Below are 13,962 nucleotides of genomic sequence, written 5' to 3' on the forward strand. Positions count from 1 at the left end.
ACATAGTACCCTACAGCCAAGCACACCAGGTCTCTCACTGGACTCAAAAGTCTCTTCCTACCTCTGTGCCCTTGCTCCAGCCGTCCCCTCTGCCTGCAAATCTGCTCTCGCTCCCTGCCCACCCAAATCCTGCTCCTCCACAGTGCTCCCCTCGCCCTCTCCGGAGGGAGGCCTAGCCTGCAGCACTCTGCCGGTCCTCGAGCTGTCAGGGCCTGGTGGCATTCTGCCCTGGAGGTCAGTTAGTTATCTATCCATCTACCCACCTTCTCTGTCCAAAGGCAGGGGGCACGCACATGCTTTCTCACTCTCCCTGTTTTGAGTAGGGGTCTCACTCTGTCGCCCAGGCCGGAGTGCAGTGGCACAATCACGGCTGACCACAGCCTTGAACTCCTGGGCTCAGGCCATCCTCCCGCTTCAGCCTCCCAAGTAGCTGGGACTACAGGCACATGCTGCCATGCCTGGCCATTAAAAAAATTTTTTTTTGTAGAGACAAGTTCTTGCTATGTTGCCTAGACTGGTCTCAAACTCCTGGACTCAAGCAGTCCTCCCACCTCAGCCTTCCAAAGTGCTGGGATTACAAGAGAGAACCATCGTGACTGGCTGGCAGGATTTCCTTGAGAACAAGACCCAGGATGGTGCAGTTGACCCCATGTGACCCCAGCAGCCAGATCACTGTCCCCAGACACAGCAGATCTGCCCAGAACACTTCCTGCCAGAGTACACAAGTCAATCCCACGCCAAGTTTCAACGGCAGACACACACACACACCCACCCACCCACACACCCCTGACACCAGGGGAGAGACTGGGTAAGCTTGGTGCAAGAACAGCCTGAGAAGGAAGGCTTGAGCCACAGAGATCAGGAGCCACACCAGGGGGTGGGGATAGGGGCAGGTTGGAAGAAGCGGGCAGGGGCAGGTGGATGAGATCGGGTGCACCTCCTTCCCACCCCACTGGACCCACCAGGCAGGGCTAGGAAGGGCCATGGAGGAGTGTGGACAGGCTGACCACGGAGCCCAGCTCTTTGGAGTGGGGATTTCCCCTTGGTGGGCTGCGGGCCGTGGCTCCGAGTCCACGGGAGGCCCAGGCTGGAGGGGCGAAGGGGGACCTAGCACCTGGGAGCACCTAGCAGGTGCAGAAGAGGTGCTGGGTAGAAGCTGAGGTCCCAGCGTGACGGGGCTATCACAAGGCAGAGAGGATGCTGGGGGGAGGGCGATGCCCCCTGAAGGAAGCATCTGGGGATGGGGCTGCCCAGACGTGGGACGTAGTAAGGGGCCGTGCTGGAGAGAAGCAAGCAGTGTCCACTCCCTGTGAGGGGGCTGAGGCCCTGCGGAGGGGGCTGGACTGCGGCATCTTTGAGGCCCTTTGAAGTCTGGATCGCTCCAGGGAGCCCCCAGTGCTAAGACAGAGGCACTCTCCGCTCCTGGAAGAATCTCCTGGGTCCTGAGGAGCTCCTAGGCCAGGTGGAGTTCGGCCCTCCATGCCCTTGGGCCTTTGAGGGATTCCAGCAGGGCCTGCCACCCCTCCCCCAGCTCATGGTGGCCTCGGGTGAGACCCAGACATGGCTCATACACAGAAGCCTGACCACGGCACCCAGGTTCTTGGGTCGTATCCAAGGGTGCCCTGGCTCCCACCCCTCCAGGCTGCCAGGCCTGAGCACTTCCTGGTTGTGCTGGCCCCTGTCCCCAGTTCCCTCCCCTGCCCAGAGCAGGGGCAGGCCTGCCTCTCAAGCCGACCACCTCTACCCAGCAGGGCCTGTGACGTGGAAAGAGAACAGCAGGGCTGAGCCCCGACCTCCTTGACATCCCCACTCTGAACCCCAGCTTGCCCCACTCCCCAGAGCCCCCTTGGCCAGCCCTGCCGCTGTGTCCCCTACCTGTGCCCACAGGGCCCGGCTCTGCCTGTTGGTGATCATGTCCACCATCCTGGCCCCTCCGGCTGTGGGAATGGAGCCCTGGGAAGGCTCCGGGGGTGGGACCCAGGGGCGCTACCCCTAGAGCTGGCATAGGCGATGGGGAAACAAGAAGTGGCCTTGAGATGGCGGGAGGCTGAGACTCAGAGCGTTTCCTGTCAGGGCTGCGGAAGTGCTGTGAGGCGGGTGGGGTGGAGGGGCCCAGGTGGGGGCTTCGTGCACTTCCAGAAACTCCGCTGGCTGCCAACCCCATGTGCTGCCCATCCCAGGCCCCGCCTGGCCTCCATGCGGTGCACAGAGAGCCTGTGGGGGGTCGCACCACACAGAGTGAGGCAGGAGGCAGCCAAGGTCTGCCCGGGTGGCCTGGGGTAGCCCCTGGATCGCTGGCGGCCATCACTCCCCACCCCAAGGCCCAGGGAGGATGGGATGGGAAAGAGGAAGCTGGCAGGGGGAGGAGGGAGGGGTCTGGGCAGACCAGGTCGCAGGGCGGGGGAGCTGGAGTCTGGACCCCGCCGGCCACGTGGAGGCCAGGAGGGATCTGACCACACCCCGCCTGCCCGCCTGGGCCCGCTTCCTCCAGACTGGGTCACTAAGATGCTCCTGCCCTCCCACGTGGACATGATTGCCGTGCCCCTCCCCCACCTCTGAGGACCCAAGGGAGGAGCCAGGGACCAGCTCCTCCTCCCTACCCCAGAGGTCTTTCTCCTGGCCCCTCCTCCCTGTACCCCCTCATGCAGGCCGGTGCTCAGACCCCAGCCACACACAGTGGACACAGCAGGCCTGCCCGAGTGTGGTGCACGGCTCCTCCTTCGAGCCCTTTGGCCCGGCTGCCCCTGCCCACCCGCCCGCCTCCCTGTAGGCCAGCTTCCTTCTGGATCAGGCTCTGACCCCTATCCCAGCCCCACTCTCCCATTTCAGTGACCCCACTCTCCCTTCTGTCCTGCCACGTGTGCTCAGGCTAACCAGGTGGAGTCAGGCCTTGTGAGATTGCATCGGGAGCCAGGCTGGACCCTGTGCCCTGCCCACCCCTGCCCAGCCATCCTCTGGGCCCAACCAGAAGCCCAGACCCTGGGAGGCAAAGCCCTCCTTCCCCCGGGGTGGACAGCAGGAGGGGAATACAGAGGCTTGTCACCATTGACCCATCTCCCTGTCCCCACCCCGAGGCTAGGGACATGGACACACACACACACACACACACAGACAGGTCACCTGAGAGCTGAGCCAGGCTCCAAGACAGGAAGAGTTTCTGTCAATCCCACAGCAGCCAGAAACTCTGAGCCACAGGGGGAGCTGGGTGGGGCAGGGGCGAGAGGAGGTGGGCGCGCAGGCCCTCCCATGGCAGGGCCCAGGGATGCCAGAGTGGGGGCTGGGTTCGCAGAGCTGCAGCCAGCCTCCCGCTTGCCTCTTTCTCCTGGGGAGGCCGCACCCTGCTTGGGGGTCTCCAGCAGGCCGCACCCCGGGGCCTGGTGAACCCACACCGCTCCAGCCTGCTCCCAGCCACAGAACTTGGCTCTGGCCTCTGACTGGGCTTCCCCTCCCCCAGCGAGAGGAGGCCATGACCACAGTGACAGGTCCTCCTCCCTCAGCCACACCCTCAAGCCTCAGAGAGGCACAGGGGGTGGGGCAGGAGGGCCAAACAGGCCAGCTGCACAGCCATGACTGGCTCCCACCTGGCCTCCCAACCCTCACTGGAGGAAGGGGACAGGAGCAGGGCATCAGGGGCATCCTATCAGGAATACCCAGGCTGGTGCTGCTGCCCAGAGGCAGCTCCGAAGCTGATGCGCCCACTCTGAGCCGCCCAGGCTGATCTTGTCGGGAGAACTCAACCGCGTCCACAGGACGGGTGCCGCCCTGCCTTCCCCAGTCACACGGTCTCCAGAGACTGGGTGTCACCGGCATCCACCCCACAGGGTCTCCTCTGAACACTGAGGCTGCTGTGCCAGTTCAGGCCTTCGAAACGCTGACCAGGCCACTTGGGCTGGGCCTCGACAAAATTCTCTTGTGCTGAGGCCCCGGGCGATTCAACTGCAGCCCATAGAGGCACATTATGGCCTGGGAAGAGTCTTCTCTTGGCTAATAGGGAGGAGGCTTCAGTTGGTTTAAAGGAAAAAAGGACGGGGCAGGAGTCCAGAGTCGTGGTCCTGCGAGACTGAGCCATAGCTCCTCGCTGACTTGAATGGCTGGGTCTCAGTTTCTTCAGCTGTGCAATGGAGCTGCCGGCCCCTCACATGGTTGGGACAGCCCAGCAGGGCCTGGGTTCCCACACTGTGGCTGTGGGACACGCAGGGCTGCGCTTCTGCTTTTTTCTGATGTCGAGTTTCGATGGGACGCCCTTGGCCTGGACTCTGCCCCCGCCCTGGGGTGATCTCGTGGGGCCGCCTGCCTGGCCTGCTCCTCCGGGGTGGGGCCCCTGCACCACTCACACCACCTGTGCCCTAAGTGCGGCTGGCAGAGGCCCAACAGGGCCGCGGGGGCTGGAGGGATCCGTCAGAGCCCATCACGGAGCCTCCCAGCCAGCGAAGGCCACAGGTGTGGGCCAGCCTGGGGGGCGGGAACGTAGAGCCAGTGGGCAGCCACCCTTGCCTACCCCTCCAATGTAGCTGCATTTGCACCTGCCAGTCCTTCTCCCTTCCCCCAGTGGAGGGCATATTGGCCTCACCTCAAGGCTCCAGTCCCTCCCTCCTGACTACCTTTGTCTCTCTGGCATTTCAACAAACTCAAGGTCTCTCTGACTTAAAAGAAAAAGAGTGGAAGGGCAACCCCCTCGGGTCCCCTCCCACTCTGGGAGCTTTCCTGTCCTCTCAATAAATCCTGCTTCCCACTCCTCCTCAAAAAAAAGAAAAGAAAAGAAAAGAAAAGAAAAAGAGTAGTTGGGCATGGTGGGTCACACCTGTAGTCCCAGCATTTTGGGAGGTCGAGGTAGGAGGATCGTCTGGCCCAGGACTTCTTGATCAGCCTGGACAACATAGCGCAACCTTGTATCTATAATAAAATTATTCGGGCATGGTGATACATGCCTATAGTTCCAGCTACTCGGGAGGCTGAGGAGGAAGGATCACCTGAGCCCAGGAAGTCAAGGTTGTGGTGAGCCAGGATCATGCCACGGCACTCCAGCCTGGGCGACAGAGTAAGACTCCAACTCAAAGAAAGAAAAGATATGTGCTCCCCGGACCCAGCTGTACATCCCCCTTTATGAATGAATTCCTTCCCCTTTCCTCCTTCTCAGAGCAGACCTCTCTGTCCCTCACTTAGCCATCCAGTGCACGGCTCGGAAGGCCAGCCCAGCTCCCTGAACGACAGGTCTGGTCCTCCTCTGGCCTGATTTCTCTCCAGGGTTGGCTCCTTAAAATCCTTTCCTGCAGAGTATAGTGGCTCACATCTGCAATCCCAGTAGTTTGGGAGGTGGAAGTGGGAAGATTGCTTGAGCCCAGGAATTTGAGACCACCTGGGCAACTTAGTGAGACCTTGTCTCTGAAAAAAAAAAAATAAAAAAATTAGCTGTGCATGATGGCGCACACATGTAATCCCAGCTACTTGGGAGGCTGAAGCGGGATGACTGTCTGAGCCCAGAGGTCAAGGCTGCAGTGAGCTGTGATTGTGCCACTGCCCTCCAGCCTGGGTGACAGAGTGAGACAGTGAGACCTCGACTAAAAAAAAAAAACAAAACTCCTGTTGGGTTTCCCTGGACCACGGCTCTTGGTGCCTCATCCTCTGACTGCCCTCCACTCCACCACGGCTCATCACCTTGCCTTCCCTCTCACACCCCCACTCGGGAGAGCCCACTCAAGGCTGCCACCTGGATGCCCTGTGCATGCCCCGCACACTGTGTGCCCCAAACAAAATCTGTCCTGTCCCCGTTCCTCCCCTGCCAGCGTCACCTCTGACCCTCAAGGTAGACCCTTCCGGACTCCACTTCCTGCATCAACTGTTGCATCAACTGTTGCTGGGCCGGCCGGCCTAGGCCTTGCAGACTTGTCAGCCCAGGTCACACGGGGGTCAGAGGGCCAGGGCAACAGTGACCCAGGAAGCAGACGTGACTCATGCAGACACCTGGTGAGGCAACGGGTCTGGTCTCTTGGACAGGTCAGTGTCAAAGCAGAATGACAGGGTGGGGTGCAGAGAGACTTGGGGACAGTCACATATGTGGTGCGGCCCCGGAAAGGATCCTTGTTCAAGGAGGTTTCAGGATAACAGGGACATTCTGACTGTGGCCTCTATCTCAGGTGACATCAAGGAATAAATGTTTGGGTTGTGGGCTATCATGGTGGGTGGTCACGGAGGAAAGCATCGTTTTTCAGAGATACGTGCTTAAGTTTTCTGGGGTGAATTATGACATCTGCAATTTATAATTCCTTAGAAATCAATCCATCAATAAAAAGTAAACACAGCCGCCGGGCACGGTGGCTCACGCCTGTAATCCCAGCACTTTGGGAGGCTGAGGCAGGAGGATTGCTTGAGGCCACGAGTTCAAGACCAGCCTGGGCAAAATGGCAAGATCTTGTCTTTACAAAGAAAATGTTAAAATGGGCCAGGCATGGTGGTGTGCGCCTGTAGTCCCAGCTGCTTGAGAGGCTGAGGTGGAAGGATTGCCTGAGTCCAGGAAGCGGAGGCTGTGGTGAGCTGTGACTGTGCCACTGCACTTGGACCTGGGTGACACAGTGAGACCTCGACTAAAAAAAACCCTCAAAACTTATATTTGAAAAAATGCAGCTGTGGGGAACAAAGCCACATAGATACACCCTGCTTCTCCTCTGCTACCTCCTGAGTCAAGCGGGGCTGGGGCAGCGGGTGGTGGGGCCTGGCTGGCACCAATGAGAGACTGTGCCTGAGGTGGAGGCTGGAGGCCAGGAACCCTGAGGCTGGGTGCAGGCCGTTGGACCAGAGCCCTTCGCACCAGGAGCGGAGGGGGCCACACAGGCAGGCTGGGCACGCCTTACCCTTCAGCCTGGGAGCAGAGAGGATGCCTACTGGTGTCCTGACACCATGGTGTCCCCGCACCACGGGCCCATGGGCAGAGACCCCCCTTCCTTCGTCGCCCCCAGTCCCCCACCAAGTGCTGCTTCCAACAGTTAAACGCCAGCCCTAGGGGTGGAAGAAGTGCACATGCCACCCCGCCCCCAACAGCTCAGCGGGCAGCACAGACAGACAACCAAACCGGCTCTCGTGATCCGACCCCAGTGCAACCAGGAGCCAGGACTGGCTGAAGACACTGTCCCAGATCCAGGGAGACAAGTTTGCCAGTAAAAGGCCCTGGACGACTGGCGGGCTGCAGCGAAAAAATAAGCAAAGGAGGGGCCGCATCCCACTCAGACCCCCAGACCGACCCTCAAAGGACTAAATATTTAGACAGAAGAAGCAGCCATAAAAACACTCACAGCCTCTAAGATACATCGTCAGATTAAAAGGGCACAATGAAATGAGATGTAGGCCAGTGTGCGCATGGGGCTACCTTTGTGGAAGAGGGACGGATTATTAAGTAATCAGATGTACAGAGCAAGAGTCAGGTCTCACTGTCACCCGGCCTGGAGTGCAGTGGCACCATCACAGCTCACCGCAGCCTCAACTCCCTGGACTCAAACAATCCTCCTGCCTCAGCCTCCCCGGTAGCTGGGATTACAGGCGTGTGCCACCACGCACAGGTCATTTTTGATTTTTGCAGAGACGAGATCTCACACTATGTTGCCCAGGCTGGTCTCCAGCTCCTGGGCTCAAGTGATCCTTCGGCCTCAGCCTCCCAAAGTGCTGGGATTACAGGTGTGGGCTACACACCTGGTCAGGACTGGCTTTTAGCATGGAACATATAGCCTTTTACTAGTGGAAGGAGAAGATCTTCACTCTTGAGATTCCAATTTGTGGCCTGCAAGGTCAAGCAGGAGAAATATCAAACCTCGGAGCAAAAGCACACAGAGGTCGAAGGAGAGAGGCAAAGACGCCTGGGCGGGCGCAGGCAAGAGCGCTCCGGCACAGATGAAAGAAAGAGTAACAGAAACAAGAGCCAAGTAACTGAGACATCTTCTTGGCTGAAACAAGGCTTGCGTCTAGAGGCTGGCAGGTCCAAGAGCTCCAGATGGGGGTGCTGGGAAAAGGGTCCCATGGAGGCGCACGCTGTGGAGCATGTGTTTGGTCAGAAGCCCCAGGGAACGGGCAGAAGGCGATCATGAAACGGAAAGTTTCACAGGGGAAGAATGACGGAATCCATCGTCAGATCAAAGGGGAAAGCCACAAGGTAAACACAAATGCAAAATAAGCAGGAAGCAATAAAGTCAAGCACTGTCTGTCAACTGTTAATGGAAACACGAACAGACTGAATTCTCCCATGAAAAGACAGAGTCAGCTTGGGTTTCAAATACAGTGATATGATGTATAGAAGAAATATACGTCTTACACCAGGTGAGGTGGCTCACACCTGTGATCCCAGCACTTTTGGAGGCCAAGGCGGGAGGACTGCTTGAGTCCAGGAGTTTGAGACCAGCCTAGACAGCATAGAGACCTCATCTTTACAAAAAATACAAAAATTAGCCAGGAGTGATGGCGCACAGCTGTAGTCCCAGCTACTCGGGAGGCTGAGGTGGGAGGATTGCCTGAGCCCAGGAGGTCAGAGCTGCGTCTAGAGGCTGGCAGCTCACCAGCTGGGATCATGCCACTGCACTCCAGCCTGGGTGGCAGAGTGAGACCCTGATTGACATGAAATGAAATGGTAGAAATTAACTAGATAACCAGTAGGAACCTGAATGGATGAATCTGCCAAAGAAAAGCATCAGGTCCAGAGGGTTTCAGGAGGGAATTGTAGAAACCTTTCGACTTCATCTCTGACAACACGGTCCTCCTCAGGAAATATGGACTTCCCTCTCCCCTGCACAATCCTGCGGATGGGCATGGGGACATATGCTCGTGGTCCTAGCTACTTGGGAGGCCAAGGCCGGAGGATCCCTTCAGCCCGGGAGGTCCAGGCTGCAGTGAGCGTGATCATGCCACTGCACTCCAGCCTGCAGGCTGAATGAGACCCCAACTCAAAACCATAACAACGAGATCCTGGGAGGAGGGCTCCTTCAACGTGCCTCCACAGCTCCTTGCAGACGCAACATATCACATCACAGCCATGTCATACATCACATCGTATATCACATCGTATATCATATCACATCATAACCATACCATATATCATATCACGTCATAACCATATAATAGCATATCAAACATAACACATCATATATCACGTCATAACCACATCATAGCATATCAGACATATCACATCATAACCACATCACATCACATATATCACGCCACAACCACGTCACAGACCACATCATATGTCATATCACATCGTAGCCACATCATATCCGCACCCCCCCGTATCATCTTTGGATTTGCTGGCCAGTCTCTCCTGCACAGCCAGCACCTGAGGAGGGGCCGTGCCTACTTTCCGCTGCCTCCTGGCGCCCAGCACAGCACCTGACATTCACCAACAAGTGGTCACAGCAAGAGAAAACCGGGAGCATGACCGTCAGTGTGCATGAGGGCCCGTGGGGGGCTCCCCGGCACAGGAAGGCAGAACAGCAGGAAGACACCAAATGCCAACAGTGATTAGGTTGAAATCCCCCATCAGCCAGACATTTGTCACAGAGTTAAACAATTTTACAGGGGAATTGTGATTTACACACGGAGACAGGCCAGAACAGCCAAGGAGCAGGAAGGAAGGCGGAGGCCTGGAGGTCGGCCCTTCTGGAACCTCCACTTCCTCTCTCGGCTCGGCCCAGAGAGACAATCTCAGAGGCAGGACAGGTACCCCTGCCCCGCTCCTTCATGCCTCACAGGAAACCTCCAGCCAGGAGAAGGCGAGGGTACAGGGTGGCCCGCAGGGTCCTTGGCCCCAGCTGGACGGAGGCCTGCAGGCTCCCCTGGCCCAGGCAGCCCTGGAAATACCCCAAATCCTTCCATGATGTGAGAGCACAGCCCCCCACATTTTAGCAAGCGCTCCCGTGCCCCTGGGCCAACCCATGGCCCTTGTCCCGGTGGCCCCGTGTCCCCCTCAGTATGCACTCATGGCCCCAGTCCCCTCGCTCCCAGCCAGGATCTGACCCCGACTCTCCCAGCCTTTGGCGTGGAGCTCTGACCATGCTTCTGATAATCAACTGCCCCTGGTCATGACCAAGGGTTCTCCCAGGCCCTGGGGCCTGGCCTGACCAGCCCCAGGCTGGCATTCGGCTCTTATGCCTGAACTCTCCCTCTACCGGACACAGTCAGCTCCGGGAAGGACAGAAAAACAGGTCTAGAGTGAGGCCGGCCACCAGGCACAGTGAGGAGGCGGGGAGGCAGGGAGACTTGCCGTGGGCCATGTTGGGACCCTGGGGCTGAAGGGAGCCGGGGACTAGGGGGCCGACGACAGGCACCTGCCTCCTGGGAGAGTCCCAGAGAACCAGGGCCGACCCCCAGGCTGCGGGGGCGGGGGAGGGGGGGTTTTTCTGTGGCCAGGAATGTGGGGTGGGGATGGGAGAGACCCCAAGGACATGCCCTGTGGCCATCCGGGCCTCAGGCTGGGCAGCAGATCTGGGTACGGAGGCGGCTGGGGCTGCAGGTGAGTCACGGGGAGAGAAAGGTCAGGCTGCCGAGGAGAATCCTGCTTGGCCCCCCAGTGGTGGGAACGCGGGAGGAGGGAACTCCGCGGACTCCCCTTTCCTGCGCCAGCTCCCCTGCTGTGGCCGCTCCCTTTCCAAGGCCCCTGGCTGACCCCATGCCGAGGCCGGTGGCCTCCTCTGGAGCCCCGCGGCCTCGCTGCCCCTGGCGTCCGTCCCAGGACATGGGCACCGGGCCCTGATCCACGGATGGGCCCCTGGGGATGGAGGAGTGGGACAGGTCCGGGTGGACGTCCAGGAGGACGCGACGCAGTGGGAAACCGCCCCTTCCGGCCCCTGGGCGGGACTCACTCAGTTCCCGCGGAGGAGGGAGACAGGGGAACGGCCCTGGGCTTCCTCCAGCTCTCAGGTGCGGCTCGGGTGGTTGGGTCAGAAGCACGGCCCGGCTGGCACTCTTCCTCCCGGATGCTGCCAGCGCCCCGTCAACAGGGGCGGGTTCCAGTCCAAATCCCCCCCACTAGGTCCTCCTGCCTCTGGGGCGGGGATGGTGACCGCACCCCGAAATCCCTGAGTCAGGGCTGCAGCCATGTGGGAGGAGTCTCAGAGGCTCCTTCACTGCCCTGGCTTTTTAATTTTTATTTATTTTTAGTGGAGATGGGGTCTCACTATGTTGCCCAGGCTAGTCTTGAACTCCTGGCCGCGGCGATCCTCCGGCCTCCTTGATCCTCCAGTCTTGGTCTCCATGTGTTGAGACTACAGGTGTGAGCCACCCTCCCAGCCTCCTCCTGCTTTTGCCTGGCTTCCCTGGGCTCCCTGAGTGGTCTTCAGGGTGGGGGGAGTCCTCTGGCTTACCTCCTCCTCCTCCATCTCTCCCTTCCCAGAAGCTTCCACCCTTTCCTGAGACTGCTAACATCCCACCCCCCCCCACGCTCCAACACCCTCAGCTGTAGACAGCAAGGTCCGGGTTAGGAGTTCACGCCTCCTACCTGCATCCATACCCATGATAGGGTACACGGGGGTGCTCAGAGAACCGGGCACGTTTGTGCCCTCTGCGTGTCCTGTTCTTGCTGAGGGGGGCAGGGTGGCAACCCTGAAGCCACCTGGCTGAAACTGAGCTTGCTGGCCAGGGTGAGGCCAGGAAGCTGGAACTGACCTGGGCAGCCACTTCCCGGCTGTGTGACCTTTGACCAGTCACTAACCCTCTCTGAAACTCTGGTTGTCCTCAGGGTGAACGGGGGTATCTCTGCCTGCCTTTCCTGCTGCTGGGAGCTCCACCCTGTGCGAGCCTTCGCGTGAGGCCCACAGGACCATCAGCTCCTTTGGGGTCCCCAGCATCCAGCAGGGTCATCAGCATACACCAGGTGCCCACCACATGCCCCACACTATGTGGTGGACCGGCGAGAGGCGTGGCTGTTCAGGGCTGCCCGAAGAGGGTCTTCTGGAGGGTCCTGGCCCACCAGTGGCCTGCCCTGAGCCCGTGCCCCCAGTGACCCTGAGTCACCACCATCCCCACAGCCCAGTCCCCTCTGTCCCGGGCCCCTCTTTCCCTCCTCTCTCCCAGGACCCCTCTCAGCAGCGACCTCCTCCCGGTCCTTGGCCTCCCCTGCCCCATCTCCTGTTCTTGGACTTGGACATCTCTACCCCGGGTCCCACATGCCCCCTCACCCTTCCTGACTGGGCTTCTGCCAGTTGTTTACACTCCTAGTAAAAAAGTATATTTTAGAGACAAGGTCTAGCTCTGTGGCCCAGGCTGGAGTGTGGTGACAGGACCATAGCTCACTGCAGCCTTCACCTCTGGGCTCAAGCAATCCTCCCACCTCAGCCTCCCGAGTAGCTGGGACTACTGGTGCACACCACCATGCCTGGCTAGTTTTTAAATTTTTTTTTGAGTCAGTAGTTTCACTCTGCTGCCCAGGCTGGAGTATAGTGGTGTGGTCACAGCTCACCTCAGCCTCAACCTACTGGGTTCAAATGATCCTTCCACCTCAGCCTCCCAAGGAGCTGGGACTACAAGTGTGGGTCACCATGCCTGGCTAATTTTTTAATTTGTCTGTAGAGATGGGGGTCTCTCTGTGTTGCCCAGGCTGGTCTTGAACTCCTGGGCTCAAGTAATCTTCCCGCCTTGGCCTCCCAAAGTGCTGGGATTACAGGTATGAGCCACCCAACCAGGCCTGATTTTTAAATGTTTTGTAGAGATGGGGGTCTCCATAGGTTTCCCAGGCTGGTCTTGAACTCCTGGTCTGAAACCATGCTCCCACCTCAGGCTCCCACAGCGCTGGGATTCCAGGCATGAGCCGCCACGTTCAGCCAGCTGTCTACACTCTAGACCCACACCCCCTTCACCCCCTGAACCACCGCCCTCTCCTTCAGCACCCCCTTGGCCAGCGGGCCCTCTGGTGGCCACTTCAAATCCATGTCCAATGGCCTTTATCCCTCCTGACTTCCTGTCGGCCTCTGTCTTCCGGACGCTCCTCCCGGCGTCTGGCCGGCCCTCCCGGCTCTTCCTCCTGGTCCCTGCCTGCTGCGTCCTCGCAGGCCGTCTTCCTCCCTTTGTCTGGGCCTGAGTCCAGGCAGCTCCATCTGGCCTCCACCCCAGACCTCCCTCAGCCATCCCCATTGTAAACAGTGCACACCTGCATTCCCTCCCGCCTCGCCCCTGCCCACGGCCCTGGACCCCTGGAGTCCACCGCCCAAGCCTCTGGTCTCCACCATGTGCCCACGAGGCCACAAGGGACCCGGTCACTGTTGAGGCCTGGCTGCAGGGCCCCGCCTCAGTCACTCCCTTCTCTGCTAAGAGCCTTCCTGAAATCCAGGGTGAAGCCTGACTTCCTGGTAGGGGCTCACGAGACCCTACCCGGCTGGGACCCATGAGACCCTGACCGGCTGGGACCAGCCTCTCCTCAAAGCCCACGGGGTGGGGGTGGGGCCGCAAGGCCACCCCATGCACATCCACTCATGCCTGCCTCTGCCATCGGCAATGACGAGGGCCACACCAGGCTGGGTCCCCTCGATCGAGGGCCCACCTGGGGCTTGGCAGGCGATTGTTTCATGAACGAGCAACAGATCTGGTGGACTCGGGCGGAGGAACTAGTCTGCCCTGTGTCCTCCAGGCAGTGGAAGACGGGTAGGCCGGCTGCCCAGGAAGTCTCTTCCTGAAACACTGGAGAGCCCAGGTGAGGCTCCTTCCCGGGACCTGACTCCCCAGCCCTGGAGTCGGCTGGGGAAGGGGTGTCCAGATGCGCAGTGAGGCTTGAACAGAGCTGGTCATACCTGCCACGCTGGGGAGGGCACCAGACCAGACACTGAGTGGCTGTGGAGGTCACGCTGTGGGGCAGGGCCACCCGTTCCCCCGGGCACCCAGGCCTCCGCGGATGTCTCAGTGTCAGTTGCCTTCCCCCACGGGACCCTGCCAGGAGCTGGGGAGAGGGAGGAGGGGCAGAGGTGCCAGGTCACCAGGACCCAGGGGCACTCTTTCCTC

At 59.6% G+C, this 13,962-nt stretch overlaps 1 protein-coding gene across 1 annotated transcript in view; it reads right to left on the bottom strand.

Moving 5' to 3' along the window:
* The window catches only part of ARHGAP27 (Rho GTPase activating protein 27), a 19,510-nt gene extending 17,503 nt beyond the window's left edge, over positions 1-2,007 (bottom strand). The window contains exon 1 of the mRNA XM_021713619.1: positions 1,876-2,007. Coding sequence (XP_021569294.1) covers positions 1,876-1,923 — 48 coding nt within the window. The 5' untranslated portion in view covers positions 1,924-2,007. The remainder of the gene's footprint in view (positions 1-1,875) is intronic.
* Positions 2,008-13,962: the final 11,955 nt, after the last annotated feature.

The sequence above is a fragment of the Carlito syrichta genome, unplaced genomic scaffold, assembly GCF_000164805.1.
Source record: "Carlito syrichta isolate Samal-C Ts95f unplaced genomic scaffold, Tarsius_syrichta-2.0.1 Scaffold304632, whole genome shotgun sequence".
NCBI lineage: Eukaryota > Metazoa > Chordata > Mammalia > Primates > Tarsiidae > Carlito > Carlito syrichta.